Source organism: Copidosoma floridanum, unplaced genomic scaffold, assembly GCF_036245765.1.
Source record: "Copidosoma floridanum isolate Cflo_tuat_1 unplaced genomic scaffold, Cflo_Japanese_pri ptg000021l, whole genome shotgun sequence".
Lineage (NCBI taxonomy): Eukaryota > Metazoa > Arthropoda > Insecta > Hymenoptera > Encyrtidae > Copidosoma > Copidosoma floridanum.
The window spans coordinates 22,085,760-22,100,967 of NW_028321898.1; the positions used below are offsets into that span (position 1 = coordinate 22,085,760).

The 15,208-nt window shown below is 43.3% G+C and overlaps 4 protein-coding genes across 12 annotated transcripts in view; 3 read left to right on the top strand and 1 right to left on the bottom strand.

The window, feature by feature from the left end:
- LOC106641755 (uncharacterized) overlaps positions 1 to 1,743 on the bottom strand; it is a 121,600-nt gene extending 119,857 nt beyond the window's left edge. For both annotated transcript variants that reach the window (XM_089594647.1, XM_089594646.1), the window contains exon 1: positions 1,232 to 1,743. In XM_089594647.1, the coding sequence (XP_089450773.1) occupies positions 1,232 to 1,234 (3 nt within the window). In that variant the 5' untranslated portion in view covers positions 1,235 to 1,743. The remainder of the gene's footprint in view (positions 1 to 1,231) is intronic.
- Positions 1,744 to 2,870: 1,127 nt separating this feature from the next.
- On the top strand, positions 2,871 to 4,375 carry LOC106643905 (transmembrane protein 45B). Of its 2 annotated transcripts, none has more exons than XM_089594608.1 (2): positions 2,871 to 3,016; positions 3,499 to 4,375. In XM_089594608.1, exon 2 carries the CDS (start codon positions 3,507 to 3,509, stop codon positions 4,287 to 4,289), a length of 783 nt encoding a protein of 260 aa, XP_089450734.1. In that variant the 5' UTR covers positions 2,871 to 3,016; positions 3,499 to 3,506; the 3' UTR covers positions 4,290 to 4,375. The 2 variants fall into 2 exon arrangements, with proteins under 2 accessions (XP_089450734.1, XP_089450735.1); XM_089594609.1 differs by lacking the exon at positions 2,871 to 3,016 and adding an exon at positions 3,367 to 3,407.
- Positions 4,376 to 6,089: 1,714 nt separating this feature from the next.
- On the top strand, positions 6,090 to 9,197 carry Arpc4 (Actin-related protein 2/3 complex, subunit 4). Its single transcript, XM_014359216.2, has 4 exons — positions 6,090 to 6,394; positions 6,840 to 7,166; positions 7,244 to 7,414; positions 7,492 to 9,197. Exons 1-4 carry the CDS (start codon positions 6,392 to 6,394, stop codon positions 7,495 to 7,497), a joined length of 507 nt encoding a protein of 168 aa, XP_014214702.1. The 5' UTR covers positions 6,090 to 6,391; the 3' UTR covers positions 7,498 to 9,197.
- Positions 9,198 to 12,633: 3,436 nt separating this feature from the next.
- The window catches only part of NfI (Nuclear factor I), a 51,930-nt gene continuing 49,355 nt past the window's right edge, over positions 12,634 to 15,208 (top strand). For all 7 annotated transcript variants that reach the window (XM_089594619.1, XM_089594620.1, XM_014359235.2 and 4 more), the window contains exon 1: positions 12,634 to 13,073. In XM_089594619.1, coding sequence (XP_089450745.1) covers positions 12,993 to 13,073 — 81 coding nt within the window. In that variant the 5' untranslated portion in view covers positions 12,634 to 12,992. The remainder of the gene's footprint in view (positions 13,074 to 15,208) is intronic.

Genomic DNA, 15,208 nt, shown 5'->3' on the forward strand with positions numbered 1-15,208 from the left:
CATTGTCCGACAACTTTGACGCGCGTCTAAACCCGATAAGTAACAAAAAACCCTTTTTTTTCATTCTATGGCTTATTCGTTTTCTTTCGAGATGTGGGTTTGGGAGCGCGCGAGATAAGCCGAGTGTGGAAAACGCGGGGTGATATCGGGCTTCTGGTTTTCGCTCGGCGAAGGAGATTAGGAAAGGTGTCGGGCGGAGAGCTAAAAAATGCCAGTTTGGAGTCGGGAGCTGTCGGATTAATCGAGACAAAGGAGGCGAAATTCCGATAATGGACTTATATATGTGGGTATTTCGCTCAAAAATGCATGAGTATAGCAGGTATATAGCTCGCAAACGAGGGTACCTTAAAAAAAAAAAAAAATAAAAAAATAACAAGGGAGGGAGAAAATAAGGCAACCGGTAATCGAGTTATTCGCGTCGTCAACGTCACGTACTTTACGACTCAACTCCAAACTCTCCGCACACGAGAGCTACTTTGTTTTTTTTTCGTTCCCCTTTTACGCTTCCCTCCTGCGCCGGGCTAAACGTCCCTTTTCAACGGAAAAGCACTTTGCCCGTCGAAATTGCGCCGCTGCTCGTTTTTGCGGCCGTGAAAAATTTTTGCACCGCAGAAAAATTGGGTGGCAGCTCCGGTCAAACTCAATTATCGCGAGAGCGCTCCCGTACACAGGTATGTATACGTTGCACGCACACGGGAGAGTTCGTTAAGCGGTTATATGAACGAGAGACCGGTGCGCTCGTTCGGGAGAGACTCCCCGAAACGCTAAGTGGACGTGCAAATTCGTAATTTTCGAGTAATTTGCTCCCCTTTGCTCGGTTGTAAGTGTCGTGGGGGCATGCGTGTGTGTGTTATGTGCGTTATACATATATACACGTAACGCGAATTACTTCGCGTAATTATACGCGAGGGGACCCGATTATTGTCATTACGAAAACACATCGGCCGTAATGCGCGCGTTTATTATACTTGGGTAAATAATGGACCGGTTGGACAAACAGATTTGTGGCATCGATCGGTGTTTTTTTTTTTCTTTTTTTTTTTACCGATTAGTTTGGAGCGACGTAGATGATATATTAACGCTTCGTTGAAACAAACCGCCGCAGTAGATTTTTAAAAAGCGCCACCCTCGATCTTTTCGAGACTACATATGCAGCCAACATAGATGCCGCCTGACGATTGTTGGGTGGAAAAAATATGTGAAAATCGGTCGAGTTTCGGGAAACACTCACCATAAATCAGATCAGCATCGCCGCGCAGCACCGCTAGTCGTGTACGTATGTAGGCGCGTATATGGACAATAGAAGAACACACCAGCGGGAGCTCGGCCGAATTTTTTGTTTTTCCCTTCTTCTTCTGCCAGCAGAGAGGTGTAGTATTATTATAACAAGTAGCACCAGTTTTCCTTATTATACGAAAAATCACTCAACAATACAAGCACTTGGGTGCCTCGCACTTAATTTCCCTCCTTTAAAGTCACACGTCATTCTTCTCGGCGTCTAGCCAAAAAATCACGCGCAAAACCACATACAAACACCAAACCAAAGGGAAAAACAAAGATTTTTTTTTTTTTTTTTTTTTTAATTTTAAGGAAAAAAAAAAAAATGAACCAAAACGAAAAGAAACTAAAAAAAAACAAAAAAAACACGACTTAGTTCGGAGGAGCACGTCACATTTTGGATAGGTGATCGGAGCGATCGGTATATATTGTGTACCGTGCTGGCGCGCGACTGGCGTGACTGCTCTCTCATGCGCTCAGCACCGCGAGCCGTGAATGAGTGCGGCTGGGCGTCCGGAGCTCCGAGCCGAGGGTTGTGGTAGCGGAACGGAGGATATATATATATATATATATACACCCGGAGTAGGCGTCGTGGGAGAGAGAGGAGGCAGGTAAGGGACCAATGACGCGGCAGGTGAACGCACTGACTCGGCTTTTGAACTTCCCGCGGATACCGGGGTTTTTGTGGCTCCCTTGCCGATTTTTTTTTTTTTTTTTTTTTTTTTTCCCCCCCTCGGCTGAAATTTGATACGGTAGGTGATGCTGGATTTTAATTGTTTGCCCGAGCAACGGCCTGGTGTGTTTTGCAGATTCATTCGGTAAATCGGCCACTTGATCGGTATACATACCGACTCTCCGGTTTGACGATTTTCTACTTTTACTTTTCGTACATGGGTACACTATACTTTTAGAAAGTGCAGGCAAATGCTGTCACTCGTAAAAAAAAAAAAAAAAAAAAAAAAAATACACACCAAATAACGTATATAAATATACCCAACTCCCGAGAGTAGATCGGGTCCTCTTGTATACATAAATCCAGTAGGTAAGTACAACAATCAAAGGCGAATGCACCACGGGATGTTTGGATTTTGAGTTAGTCGTGTAAATATTGAGACTCCAAACAAACAACGTGCACCTCAGCCGTGAAAAGATCTAGGCCGATGTGTGACTGATAACTTGCTCGGTAATGGTTTATTGAACTAAAAAAAAAAAAAAAAAAAAAAAAAAAAAGACACCAATAAACTTGGGTAAACAAAGGGTAAAAAAAAAGTAGGTAAACCTCCCGTGGATGATTCCTCGGTCAGACGCACCCGCTCTTCCATCTCGCGTCTCCGCCCGAGAATATTTCTCTCCGCACCCTGCCTTATCAACGGGGGAGAAGTTCCGATTCGCTCCGAAAATCGGCAACAGGTAAACTCTCGCAGATGACGCGAGGGAGAATCGGATACCCTGGAGGAGGGCGCGCTTTTGAAAATTATGTACAGCAGACCCGACAACCGTCGCGAACAGACCTTGTGCTTGGAATGCGGGGGGGCAATTGAAATCGCAGCAGCTGCAGCTGGTTGCTCCGCTACTTATATGTGCGGAAGCGCGTGCGAGGACAATAAACACGTATTATACATACATACAAGTATGGTGATCATCGCGCGGCGGAGGCTCAACGATACGAGCTGTGAATTAATTTAGTCGCGCCTCCCGTGGACCAAAGAGTTATGCCCGTGACAAGATTGCGCGACAAGTAAGTGATGCTGGAGCCTGCATGGATTTTCTCGTTGAAATTTTAGATCTCTCCGAGTAAGTACGTCTCTCTCTCTCTCTCTCTTTCCATGGTGTCGGTGCAGCCGTTGTTGGATTAGAGCCGCGGAGGGTTAATTTTGGACTACACGTCCGGATGGGCGTGTGTCTCTGAGCCTCGCTCCTTTTGGGCTCCACGAGGAGGCGATGGTATATTATTTATAGCACGGCTTTTTCCTTTTCGTGTCCCATTGTATGTTTGTTCGACGCGATTTGCCGAGGCGTGTACGTGTGTGTACGAGCACTGATTGTTTTAACAATATTATGACGATTGAGCGGGTCAGCCTTAGAGTGCACCGTTTGTTTGCCAACTTTGTCAACCGCCGGCAGTTAATGTACGCAGGCATACATATATATTGATTGATTGAAGGCCTGGACACGGGGTGTTGCTACACAGTAAGTAATATGAGCAAAAATGTGTTTCAGGCTCGAAAATGGTTGGAGAGGAAAATAACTTGCCGTACCTGCTGACGGGGTGTATATTCTACGCGTTCGGGATCAAGTGGTGCTGCGAGTACGCGAGGATGTGGTACGTCCGGCCAAAGCCGCGGCAGCCGAGGGAGAGCCCGAAATTAAGTGCGACCCGCCGGTTGAAAAAGACGTGCTCGAGGGTGTTGAACAGCCACCCGATCGAGGGTTGCCTCAAGCTCATCGCCACCGTGTTTGGATTGTGCGGTACCCTCAGCGGGGGCCTGCCCAACTCGGGTATCGTCGCGCCCAAGGTCGTCCACTCGACCATATACACGTTCTTTGCCTTCTCGGGCCTGGTGGACGTGCTGCACTTTTACTTCCCGCGCAACGTGAGCGACGGTTTGGTCAAGCTGGCCCTGGGCCAGAGTTTCTTCGTCGAGGGCTTTTTGTTCGTGTGGGCGAGCGTGAGCGAGAGCCCCGAGGTCAACTTGATCCTGGCGGCTACGGTGTGGCTCACCTGCGTGGCCGTGGCCCTGGAGCTGGTCTGGCCGGAGATGAAGTTGTTGAGGGGGGCCTCGACGTTGCTGCACGGGGCATGGCTGGCGCACATGGTGAGGGTGTTCAGGTCCGAGCCGTTGACGTTGGAAAAGATTGCTCTTACCTATTCGTGGCACGTGGCGGCTGCTTCAACGGTCACTCTGTTGGCGGTCGTCATCACCAGGAGCTGCATACCCCGGGTGCCTCCGCAGCCGCCCGAGGTTCCCATTTACGATTACTGCAACGAATTGGAGATTAGATCCTCTTGAAGAGCTCCGCTGATGCCATTCATCGTTACTTTTTTTCTTTCTCTTTTTTCATGTGAGCGAGTCTTTTCATATAATGAGGATTATGAGTGTGATTTTTTTTTTTTTTTTTTTTTTTTTTTTTTTTTTTTTTTTTTTTTTTTTTTTTTTTTTTTTTTGAAGATGATGAATGGGTGTTAAAGGGAAACGCACAAGTGTATATATAATTGTGTGAGTTTACGCGAAATCAAAAGTTTACACTAAACTCGTGAAAACGTGGCTGTCACATGTATCCGATACGGATTTTATATCGTTAGCCTAATATGTATAGCTTCCAAGACAAAGAGTTTTTATGGACTATGTAACACGCGTGTCACAACGAATTTATCATGTACAATGAAGCCCAGTGTTTAGGGCACTTGTTTTTTTTTTTTTTTTTTTTTATTTATTTAGTAAGTTACCCTTATCGTGTATATTCGTTTTGAAATTACCATCGAAAATTCCAGCATACTGTTTTTTACTTTTTTAAACTGTAAAAACATACTAGTTACTCAATCAAATGTGCCAGTCTGTAGTACACAATGGATGAATGAAAAATTTCTCTCGAGGAGAAGTTAACAACGTTAGTATTACTTTTTCGTCAATTCTGTAGCCATTAAATTCGAATCTCGTGTGATTTTTATAGCTTGATTAAAATTTCCTCGTGTGATTTTAGCTTAGTAACAGTTGACATATTGTGTTAATCAATACTACTTTTGTAAACTTACGTTTATTGACATTATTTAAGATTTTTTTACTCATCAAATATATATATTTTTCTTTCTTTTTTTTTTCATGTATACCTATACTTTGCTTTTCGTAATCGTAAAAAATGCCATAGCTTTACTTTATCTAAGTAAACGTCACGTGAATAAGTATAAAACTGTATGAAATTATATGTAACTTCCTTAAAAGAGATTGACATGTATATTATGGTCAACAGGTAGAACCTTATTATAGCCACAAGGAAATATGAAACTTGTGTCAATAACAAAATACACATAAAATGTGATCATTTGTCCTTTTGGGGCAAGAATTTTTATTAAAACTACCGTCAGTGCCTAAAATATATAATTTTAAGGTTTAAAATGATTTTTTTTGTAAATTTCAATGGAATTGCTTTTAACGTTAAGCATACACGTACATGTGTACATTATCACTGACGCATTTTGGGATACCCCCATCTGTGCCAAACATTTTGCATACCCCAATATTACTTATGCGTTTTTCACAAAGTAATTGTATATCCAAGACTGTTTTTATTGTTGTACGTTCAATGTTCGAATGAATATCTAAATGTGAATTTTTAAGGTAATTACGCAACGATCAGTTTAATCATTCTGACGTCGCAATTGTGATTTTTTCAACGAATTCTACCTTTACAACGACAATCATTATTTGTTATTATGATTAGCATTTCGTAATCGTGTGATCAACGATGTATAAATAATTTTGAAAATATAAAATGAAACTAATATCATTATTCTGTATAATTGAATGTTTAGTTTGTAAAATGAGTTGTGATGATCTATTATATTTACAAAGCTTTTACATTACATATATAACGAACCAACCAAGTATTTACACTTTGTAGATCGTAATAAAATCGTATTTAACAGAAAACCCAAGTTTGCTTCATTGGATTTTTTAAATTTGAAATTTTCCGCCAGAACGCATGGATGCGTTGAGAGGCTGCGCAGTGACGTGACCCCCCCTTTTCACACACACACACGTGTGAAACACACTAGCTTGTATGTATTATAAAAAGCAGTGTGTAACTGTGTACTTGTGTAGTAACAACAATAACAATAGTAAAGCAGTAAAAAAATTTACACGCAGCGAAGGTATAATACTTACGAGAGATTGAATTGTATACCCAACCATCGTAGATTCGCGAGTTATTTGAGTATCTCCGGTATACCTCGTCAACGTGATGTATCATTTCCTGCGCTCGGCCGGACGTCATCGGTGAAATCAGTGCTCCAAAACGCCAAATTCGACGTCGTCTCTCTTTTCACTAGTATTTTTTCACAAGACGTTCCTGCTTTTTAATACACGGTACTAGAGTTTTGCCGGAATTGTAAACAATGGTGAGTGTGAAATATCTAATTGGCTTCGTATAAATTTCAGTGTGTGTATGTGTAGCAAAGAGGTTATGAATCGCTGATTGTTACGCCTTGTTTTGGTTTGTTTGGAATACTTTCATTTTGAGTTTTCGTTCTAATATCATGACACAGATTGTTTGGAAGCATAGAAGCAGATTTATATGTTTGTTTCTATACGTGGAGAAAAATTGATGATTCAGAAAGGGAAAATCTCATGCATTGAGATCAAATTCTTGTATTATTAGTTGAGCATAGCCAAGCTTTGAGTCATGGTGATTATATTTATTTTCTCAATGTTAATGATTGTAAGGCTTGATGTTATTGTATCAAGATTTTCTTTTTTACATACAAACACTTTTTGTGATAAAAAGGTCTTGAAAATTTATTTGTCAAAGCAAAGTGTTGAATTAAATATTTTTCTTGATTCCAGTCGAGTTCTCTGAAGCCTTATCTCACAGCAGTGAGGCGTACGTTGACTGCTGCCATGTGTCTTGAGAACTTTTCATCCCAAATAGTGGAAAAACACAACAAACCAGAAGTAGAAGTAAGAGCTAGCAAAGAATTGCTCCTGACGCCAATATTGATTAGCAGAAATGCCAACGAAAAAATTTTCATCGAGTCGAGTGTGAATAGCATGAGAATAAGCATAGCTGTCAAACAAGTTGATGATTTGGAAAGAATCTTGTGCCACAAGTTTACAAGATTCATGATGATGAGATCAGAAAATTTCATGATTTTGAGGAGAAAACCAGTACCAGTGAGTACATTCGCCAAGTGGTGTTTCCAGAACATGTAAAAATTGGTGTTACATAACAAATCCACAATTTTTTACAGGGATATGATATCAGCTTCTTAATTACAAATATTCACACTGAACAAATGTATAAGCATAAAATAGTGGACTTTGTTATTCACTTTATGGAAGAAATTGATCGAGAAATCAGTGAAATGAAACTTTCGATGAATGCTAGAGCTCGCACATGTGCGGAAGAATTTTTAAAAAGGGTAAGTCGGTCACAATATTTCTTGACAACTCGTAATCATCGTCATAATTAGTCATTTACAATTCATCTTATCTACAGTTCTAGTCCAAAAACGCAAATGGTATTAAAATTTGGAGGAAACTAGAAGAGATGCAATTATAATATGGATGTATTCCGTTGAGAAAATCACCTATGGTCTGTTATCTATTTCTGGTTTTTGTGCACTCTGGAGTAGTACCGAACTTTTACCTTGTTATCACTGTTGGTAGTGCAAAGCGGATAATCGGCGAACTAAATGAAGATGACGAGAAAAAATGATGAATTGTCGATGATAAAGTATGTTTTGTGTACGAAAACACAAGGAAGCATCAAATGTATGAGTGTCATTTTTCAGTATGAGTGTAATGAATTTTTGAAATGAATGATTCAAATTTTATTTTACTGATTGTATCGATGCATATTACTTGATTATCTTCGCCATTTATCATTACAATACGAGTGTTGATGGTTTACTGTAATTTTTTTTTTCTTTTTCTTAATTAAGTGTTTTAAAGAACGTTTTTAAAGAGATACAATCGTAAATGCGTTTATTTTAAATCCAAGTTTGTGATGAATTAGAAATTGGTTACAATGGTGTAAGAGCTCTGCATCTAGTGGTGAGAGCATTTTTTTAAATCATAATTTTTATGGACTCTGATGTATTTCTTCAGAGTTGCAATATTACTTTAAGGTTTGCGAATATTACGAGATTAACAATCGTAAGTAAGACGCAATTTTTGTTTTATTAATTTTCAAATCTTTGTTTTGTACATTTTATTGTAATCAAAAATTTTCCTATATCCATATGTATAGATGTATGGGTGAATAGTTTACTGCACACCTTGGATGGTATGGAAAAAGAAAAAATATTCCATACTTCTGTCCATGGTGACTTTAATATTTTTTGGCCCACCTTGATGTAAAATACCACTTTTGCTCTCACGCAGGGAGAGTAAAAACATTGTAAAGTCGTGGTAGGTCAAAAAGTAACGTTTTCCTCCAGTTGCCAATTTCTCGTAACATTAATGAAATAAACTTCAAATCTTATTATGAAAAAAAAAAGGTAAAATGATAAATAAACGAGCATCGAAAGATATAAGAATAAGTTATCACGTACTTTAAAAAAAAGTGTATAGGCTAACAAATAACAATAGTAAACGCTGTACGGGATCGGTATATGGAAAAAAAAAAAAAAAAAAAAAAAAACCATTAACAGACTAAAATAGCGTCCACATACGCGCAAGGAAAATAACCTCGGTGAACAAGTAAATGCGATACAATACGACGTGTATAATCGAGTTCAACGACTGCCAATTGCACATTGCGTTTTGTATACGCGCGCATCGTTTACACGCGCGCGTCCGTACATAAAAATAAAAATAAAAGAAAAAGAAGCGAAAAAGGCTCGTTCTTCGCGCGTCTCTTGGTTGTAGTTGCTGAGGAGCACAACGCGTGGAATATCCGATGAGCTCAAAGGAGTATAAGATATATAGGGAGAAAGGAGGAGAGACAAGTAATTCTGTTGTACTTTGTGATTTGTCACTCGGTGCGAGGAGGGTTTTTACTTGTCATCCGCTATGACCATCTTATACCCCACACTTGTAATAAAAACTAGCTCGAACATCTCAAACTGTCTCTCATTATTATTGTCTTCTTTTTCGAATCGCATGCACATGTTTTTCCCTCTATTCGTATTTACCTTTTTTTTCATCTCAAAATACAAGCGTCACATAATTTGGGACAACTTTTCGGCCTTATCGCAGTTGTCTTGTTCTAAAATGCAATTAACATAAAATTTGAAGAAGCAGTAAGTGCGCACAGTTGTGTAAGTAGCGATGTGGCACCGCACTCGTATACGTGTATATAAAGGCTAATAAAGTTTTTTTTTGGCGCCGCACCGCCGCCAGAGGATGGGGTAAAAGGTCCTCATTATCTGGTGACTTTGCCTAACTGCCCCAGAGTTGGCACTAGCCGAGTAAAACTAAGGCTAATAGACCGCAAGGCTATTACACTGGGGTGAGAGGGAGAGATACACTCGTTCCTCGTCTAAACGTATAACTGTCCCATTCCTGTTACCCTTGCTTACCTGAGACCATTCAAAAGATTTTCTCGTTTGTACAAAAAAAAAAAAAAATGTGTTTGCATTTTCGTACACGTTTCTCAATGACCGCTTTATTTATTGATCACTGCAACTATTAAAATATGTTCACTTCTTTTTTTTTTGGTACACTTTAACCATCGAAGAAATGAGTAAATAAACAAAAAAAAAAAAAAAACCCCATGATTGGCTCTCTAAAAATGGTAAAAAAAGTTAATCGCCACGCGGTGCGCAGTGCAAATATATAGCGGCTCACGTCTGTTCCGCGTTTTCAGCGAATAAAACCGCACGAGCCGGACGCCTACGCGTAGGTATACATGGCAAAAAGGAGCAAATTATGCGCGTACGCGCGCTCGTTACATTATGCGCGTCAGGTGCGCCCGGTGTCCCACTCCCCGTGTACACCTACCCCTTTTCCCCTTCACTCGACCGCGAGTGCGTATGCTTGAGTTGTGAGAATAGCCACTCTCCGGCTTCAAGTATATATTTATACTCGAGCGTCGCTCAGACCTGGAATGTCGACTTTCACAAAAGTTTTCATAAAAAAAAAAAAAAAAAAAAATATCAATGTCACCTGATTTACATTTAAAAAAAAGTACTGTAAAATCGATCAGTTTTCAAGGTAGTTGCCCTTCAAAAATCCGAGCAGCTATGTAATATGTCAAGATGTACAAAACATCGGCACGCGAACATAATATGTATGTACGCGCGAGCAAGTGGGTGACGAGCCCTTGGGGATTAGACGCTTCCCGCTCGCTTATATTTATGTCCGCGATTCCTGTGCACAAGCATCCCCATTCGCATATAGGTAGGTATCATCCCCTCGAGTGGCGTACCATACGTATATTATATACGGTGATGCATACGGGGAGCACGTAAGCCGTAAACGCGAGTAATCCTTTCCCCCGTGCGCGAGTTTGGACTTTTGCGTCGATGCGGTCGTTTTTAAGGGGCAAATGTATGTTGACGAGGTTGGATGCAGTAGAATGTTCTTCTTCCTCCCCCCCAAGTAGTTATGTCCACGCACACGACTTCCCTTGGAAAAATACCGCATGAATTTTGCCTCGGACCGAGAAATCTTGGAAGCCTTTTAAAAAGTTCGAGAGCCAAATTCCGAGCCCACCCATACGCGTGTACCTTGTGCACACGAAGCGCTAAAAGTTTTAAAACCTCGGAAACGAGGGAAAAACCATTACCAAATCCCCCCCCCCCCCCGGTAATTTATGTTCGCAAAATAAGCGATTATTTGGAAAAACTACGCGCAACAAACAAAAAAACACGTCAACTCGAGAGGGAAACCGTATCACGGAGTCACCCTCGACGCGAAGCAGTGGTAGTGTATGTATCCACCGGTGGGGCGAAAAATTGCCGGGGCGAAGCCGAAATTTGCTCAGCGGCGTAAGAAAGAAAAATAGTCGAGCCGCGGCTCTAAGGGAAAAAAACTGTGGGAAAAAAGAACAGAGAAAAAGGAAGAGTGCGCAACCCCCCTTCTCTTTTTCCCGTTGCCTAAAAAACAAGGAGGGTGTGGGGTGGCCATCCATTCTTCTTCATTTCCGGCTTCCGACTATAGATATACCCCTTTCTCAGTCGGGGTACAAACAAACGGAGAAAAACGAAGTTGCAGCGCGCTGGGCTCGCCTCCCGCGGGAAAAAGCGCGGAAAAATAAGGCGAGCATGTGTACCGTGCGGTGCGTGTATCAGGCGCCGCGGCGAACTTTATGGGTTACAGGACAAGGGGGGCCCTTTTTTGCCCCTTGCGCGCTTTCTAAACAATTTTCACCGCTTAACCTTCGCGAGCGAACTTTTCGCGGGACTTCTCTAAACACCCCTTTTTTTTATTGAGAGTAGGTACGTTTCATTAACATAATCCACGTGGGTTGCCGAATTTTTACTCGTAAATTTTGTCGGATGCAGATCCGATCGCTTGTGCTGATTTTCTCGTGTTTACTTGACATCTCATCCGCGCGCATCTGTGACGAATCGACCGATCCGTGGCGTGGAAATAAGTACCCGTCAGGATCCTCGAGGGTAATGAAAAAAGGGGGCGGAAAAATCCGTAAAAATCCACTTTCGACGGAAAAGTCTCTCAAACTCCCCGAGCGCGTCCCGCCACGCGCCCGCACACCAGCACGAAACGGGAAAAAGCAAGGACGGACTCTGCGCGTCTTTGGAAAAAAAGAGTGACAGAGAGAGAGAAACATATATATACATTTTTTTTTATATTTAAGTGTTCTGACCTCTGTTGAGGTATTGACACTAGCTTTATTAAAGTCTTTTGTACATACATTTGTATGGTTTACAAACAAGCTGTAATTCACAGTACAAGTATGAAGGTATGTAGCGTACGCTTATCATATTGATGACGGAATACATATATTGTATATTGGATAAAAAAAAAAACATAACAGCTATACTTTAATATTACAATTAGAAAGAAATTAATGAATAACAATACAGGCTTCGATGATGGGTTTGGCAACTATGCATTCTATGTTAAGGGGTGGAGACAGGCCGATGTTAAACAGTTTTTTTAACGTAGATGATCTATGAACATTATACAGATTACTATTCCAAATTACATGGTTTAAGTCTTCTTCGTTGTCCCTCCACGCCGACGCGGCGCCCAAAACCCTCTTTCCCTCCACCACCACTACCGATGTCCCGAAAGCTCTCCCTCTCGCGTTGTATACACTACCACCGTCAAGCTCGCAAGCTCGTCGCACCGGCAAAAACGCCAGCTGCATGCGCAAGAGCGCCGCACACCCGCACCACACCTACACCTATTTTACTCGTTTACGGGGATGCGAAAACTGGAGAAAAAAAAAGATGCGCTTCCACAGCGGGTAAACTTGATATTGCGTATCGTTGCGAAAATGAACGTTTCGAGGGTAGCGCATGTCATATTATCAATCTCGTAATCATCTCTCCCAAAGACGCGCTTGGTGGGGAAAAAAAGAGCGGTACAAGTTGGGGTGGGGGGGGGGAGAAAGTCGCGGAGCTTTATCGCGCAGGTCCCGAAACGCGGGTGGGAAGGAAAAGGAGAGCCGAGTCGGTTGGTTGGCTCGCGGCGCCGCACATCTCGCGTGCACGTACGTGGCTGTCTCTCGCAGCTTTCGGCATAGCAGTGCAAGCAGCAGCAGCAACGACAGCGGAGTCATAGTTTAGTCGAGTGAGGAGTGTGGCCCGCGTTAGGTAGGATGCGCGTGCCTGGGCGCGGCGTCGTCGTTCCTCGAGCACCATCGTCACCAGCAGCAACCCCAGCCACGAGCAGTAACAGCCAATCAACGGGACCTGAGGGAGCTTGCAAGCTGCCGCCGACGTCCTTCCCACCGTCGGGGACGCGTTGGGGACGACGCGTGGTGCGCTCCTGCTAGAGGAATGAGAGCAGAGGAGCCGTGAGGGGATCACGCGAACCTACGACTGCGAGGAGCGTCAGACCGGACCGAGCACGTCCCGGGTACTAATGTTCATCCCGGATACCCTCAGGAGCTGCATGGTGGAACCGGATGTCTCGACTTATCTGCAGGCCCCTTCCGTAGGACAGGTTGGAACTTTTTTCTTTTTTTTTTTCTTCCTCACCTATATACAAACACCAGGTGTTGGGACGACTTTTGTTACCGCGCGCCTTCGAGAATCCGGGGATTAATTGCTCAAAAATTTCCGGGTCGTGCTTTGCAGAGTATCGTGAATTATGTTTTCATACGTGAATTCCCGTTGAATTGTAAAACAGAAGCATTTTGGGTGAAAGCACGCGCTCGGGAGTCGAAGAATTTTAATCGCGGGCCCGCGTAGTTTTTTCAATTTGAATTTCAAGAGAAAGTCCAGTGTCGCACGTTTTCGCGCAATACGTTGTCACGCAGTTGGAGGATGACATTTGAAGCGTAAAATAGTATTAAAAAAAAAAAAAAAAAAAATGAAAGAAAACCAAAGAAAACATGATACCATAGTCAATCACGCTCGCAATCACCATTAACCCCAGTGTACACGCATCCACTTTGGGGGCATCAAAACGCACCGCACTCCCTCACCAGCACACGTGCGTTTCCTCTCTCCGTACCTCGTCCGCATGCTCCTCGTACGCATACCTAAAACGCGTATCGAGATGCTGCAGTACGAGCACGTGCGCGCGGGTCTACGTATACACATACACACTGTGCGACCGCGCCGCAGTATAGAGCTGCCTCTCCCGTACGTACATGATCCGTCGAGCGATACCGATAAACGGCCATCGGCGCGAATTTTCCCTGGTTGTTGCACCACCGCAGCACACGTGCTTGGGCTCCATCGGGGCTGAAGGTTTCCCCTGTACGCTATATGTGTACCCATGATAGCCCATTATATTATGGTGGCGTTGGTTGTATTGTATTGTATTGTATTGTCGATGGGTCGCTTGTACGCATAACGGGACAGAGATTCGTCACAAACGATACTTGGCAATTATATATCGTTTTGGCGATCGAAGCACACCCTCGTGCCGGCAGAATCAACGATCCTTCAAATTAAACGCCACCCCTTCAAGGCCCTCCAAATGAACGTTTTACTTTTGGCTCGGTGACCCCCCAACTTGGACGAAACACAACAAACGGTGCAAATGGCCCAACTAGGGAGACGCAGGAAGAATAGTAGCGTTTATGAGCCGGGAGTGTCCACCCGCCGGGGTAAGTGCGCGTACGAGCCGGGCGCAAAAACTTTCGTTCCAACTGGCGTCGAAACGACACCCCCCCAACCCCTCGTATACCTTCGACCATTTAACTCTTCTGGAAAAGCTGCGCCCACGCGGGGTTTTCTCGCGAAACGGACCGGCAAATTGCACGAGCCGGCTTACTATTACCCCACCTCCGGCAACTCTCTTTTTTTCTTTTTTTTTTGGCCCCGAAAAATTAAAACGGAGGCACGCGAACCTGTCCGGCCGAGCCGCGGGTGTACGTTGTCCGTCACCAGCGCGCTTCTCTCTATTCTTCGCTCCCGCCAACTTTTCGACGTTTACAACGTGGATCAAACTTTACTCCAACCAGAGCGCGGATCCCTTCGATTCCTACTTTTTTTTTTTTTCCATCGTCCAAAATTAACTTGGGCAGCATCAAACACCGTCACATCCTCGGTGCTAAATACACTCAGGGGGAGGGGGGGATATTCTCTCGGTCTCCACGAGTGCGGCACCTGTCTTCAAAAAGCTCGCGCGTGTGTATACATACGTATATGGGACAACATACACAGAGACCAAAGTTCGTCGTCCTCTGTCTTTCCGCGCGGCGGCGGCTCACGGGCAAACTTAGAACGGTCATTAGTGCCGGCGCGTGTGCGCGACTCTCCTCCACCTCCCCACCCTCCTGCTTAGTCTGTTATTCCTTCCGTCCGCAATTCCTGTACCTGCTCTTCTTTTCTTTTCTTCCCCCCTCCCCGAAGCACAATCAGTGTACTGCTCTTACCATACGCTGGTAGGTATATGTCTTCGCGCCCTTTTCTCCCCCTCATTCCCCTTCTCGGGGATCAGCTGCTCGCTTGTTTATTTTGCTACTTTTTTTTTTTTCTTTTTGCTTAGGACGGGTATTTCAATTATCTTTCAATAGAAAATATAGCCAATGGAGGACGGGGGGACAATGACGTCCCGGGTCTTTTGTCCATGCATACAACCGGGCCCCGGGGTGCGATGTGTACAAATGAATGCGTTCCAGTAGA

Excerpts from the sequence above, each read along its gene's own strand:
- LOC106643905 (XM_089594608.1), top strand. The coding sequence starts at position 3,507 with ATGGTTGGAGAGGAAAATAACTTGCCGTACCTGCTGACGGGGTGTATA.
- Arpc4 (XM_014359216.2), top strand. Across the intron at positions 7,167-7,243 it reads TGAGGAGAAAACCAGTACCA|GGATATGATATCAGCTTCTT; the intron begins GTGAGTACATTC and ends AATTTTTTACAG.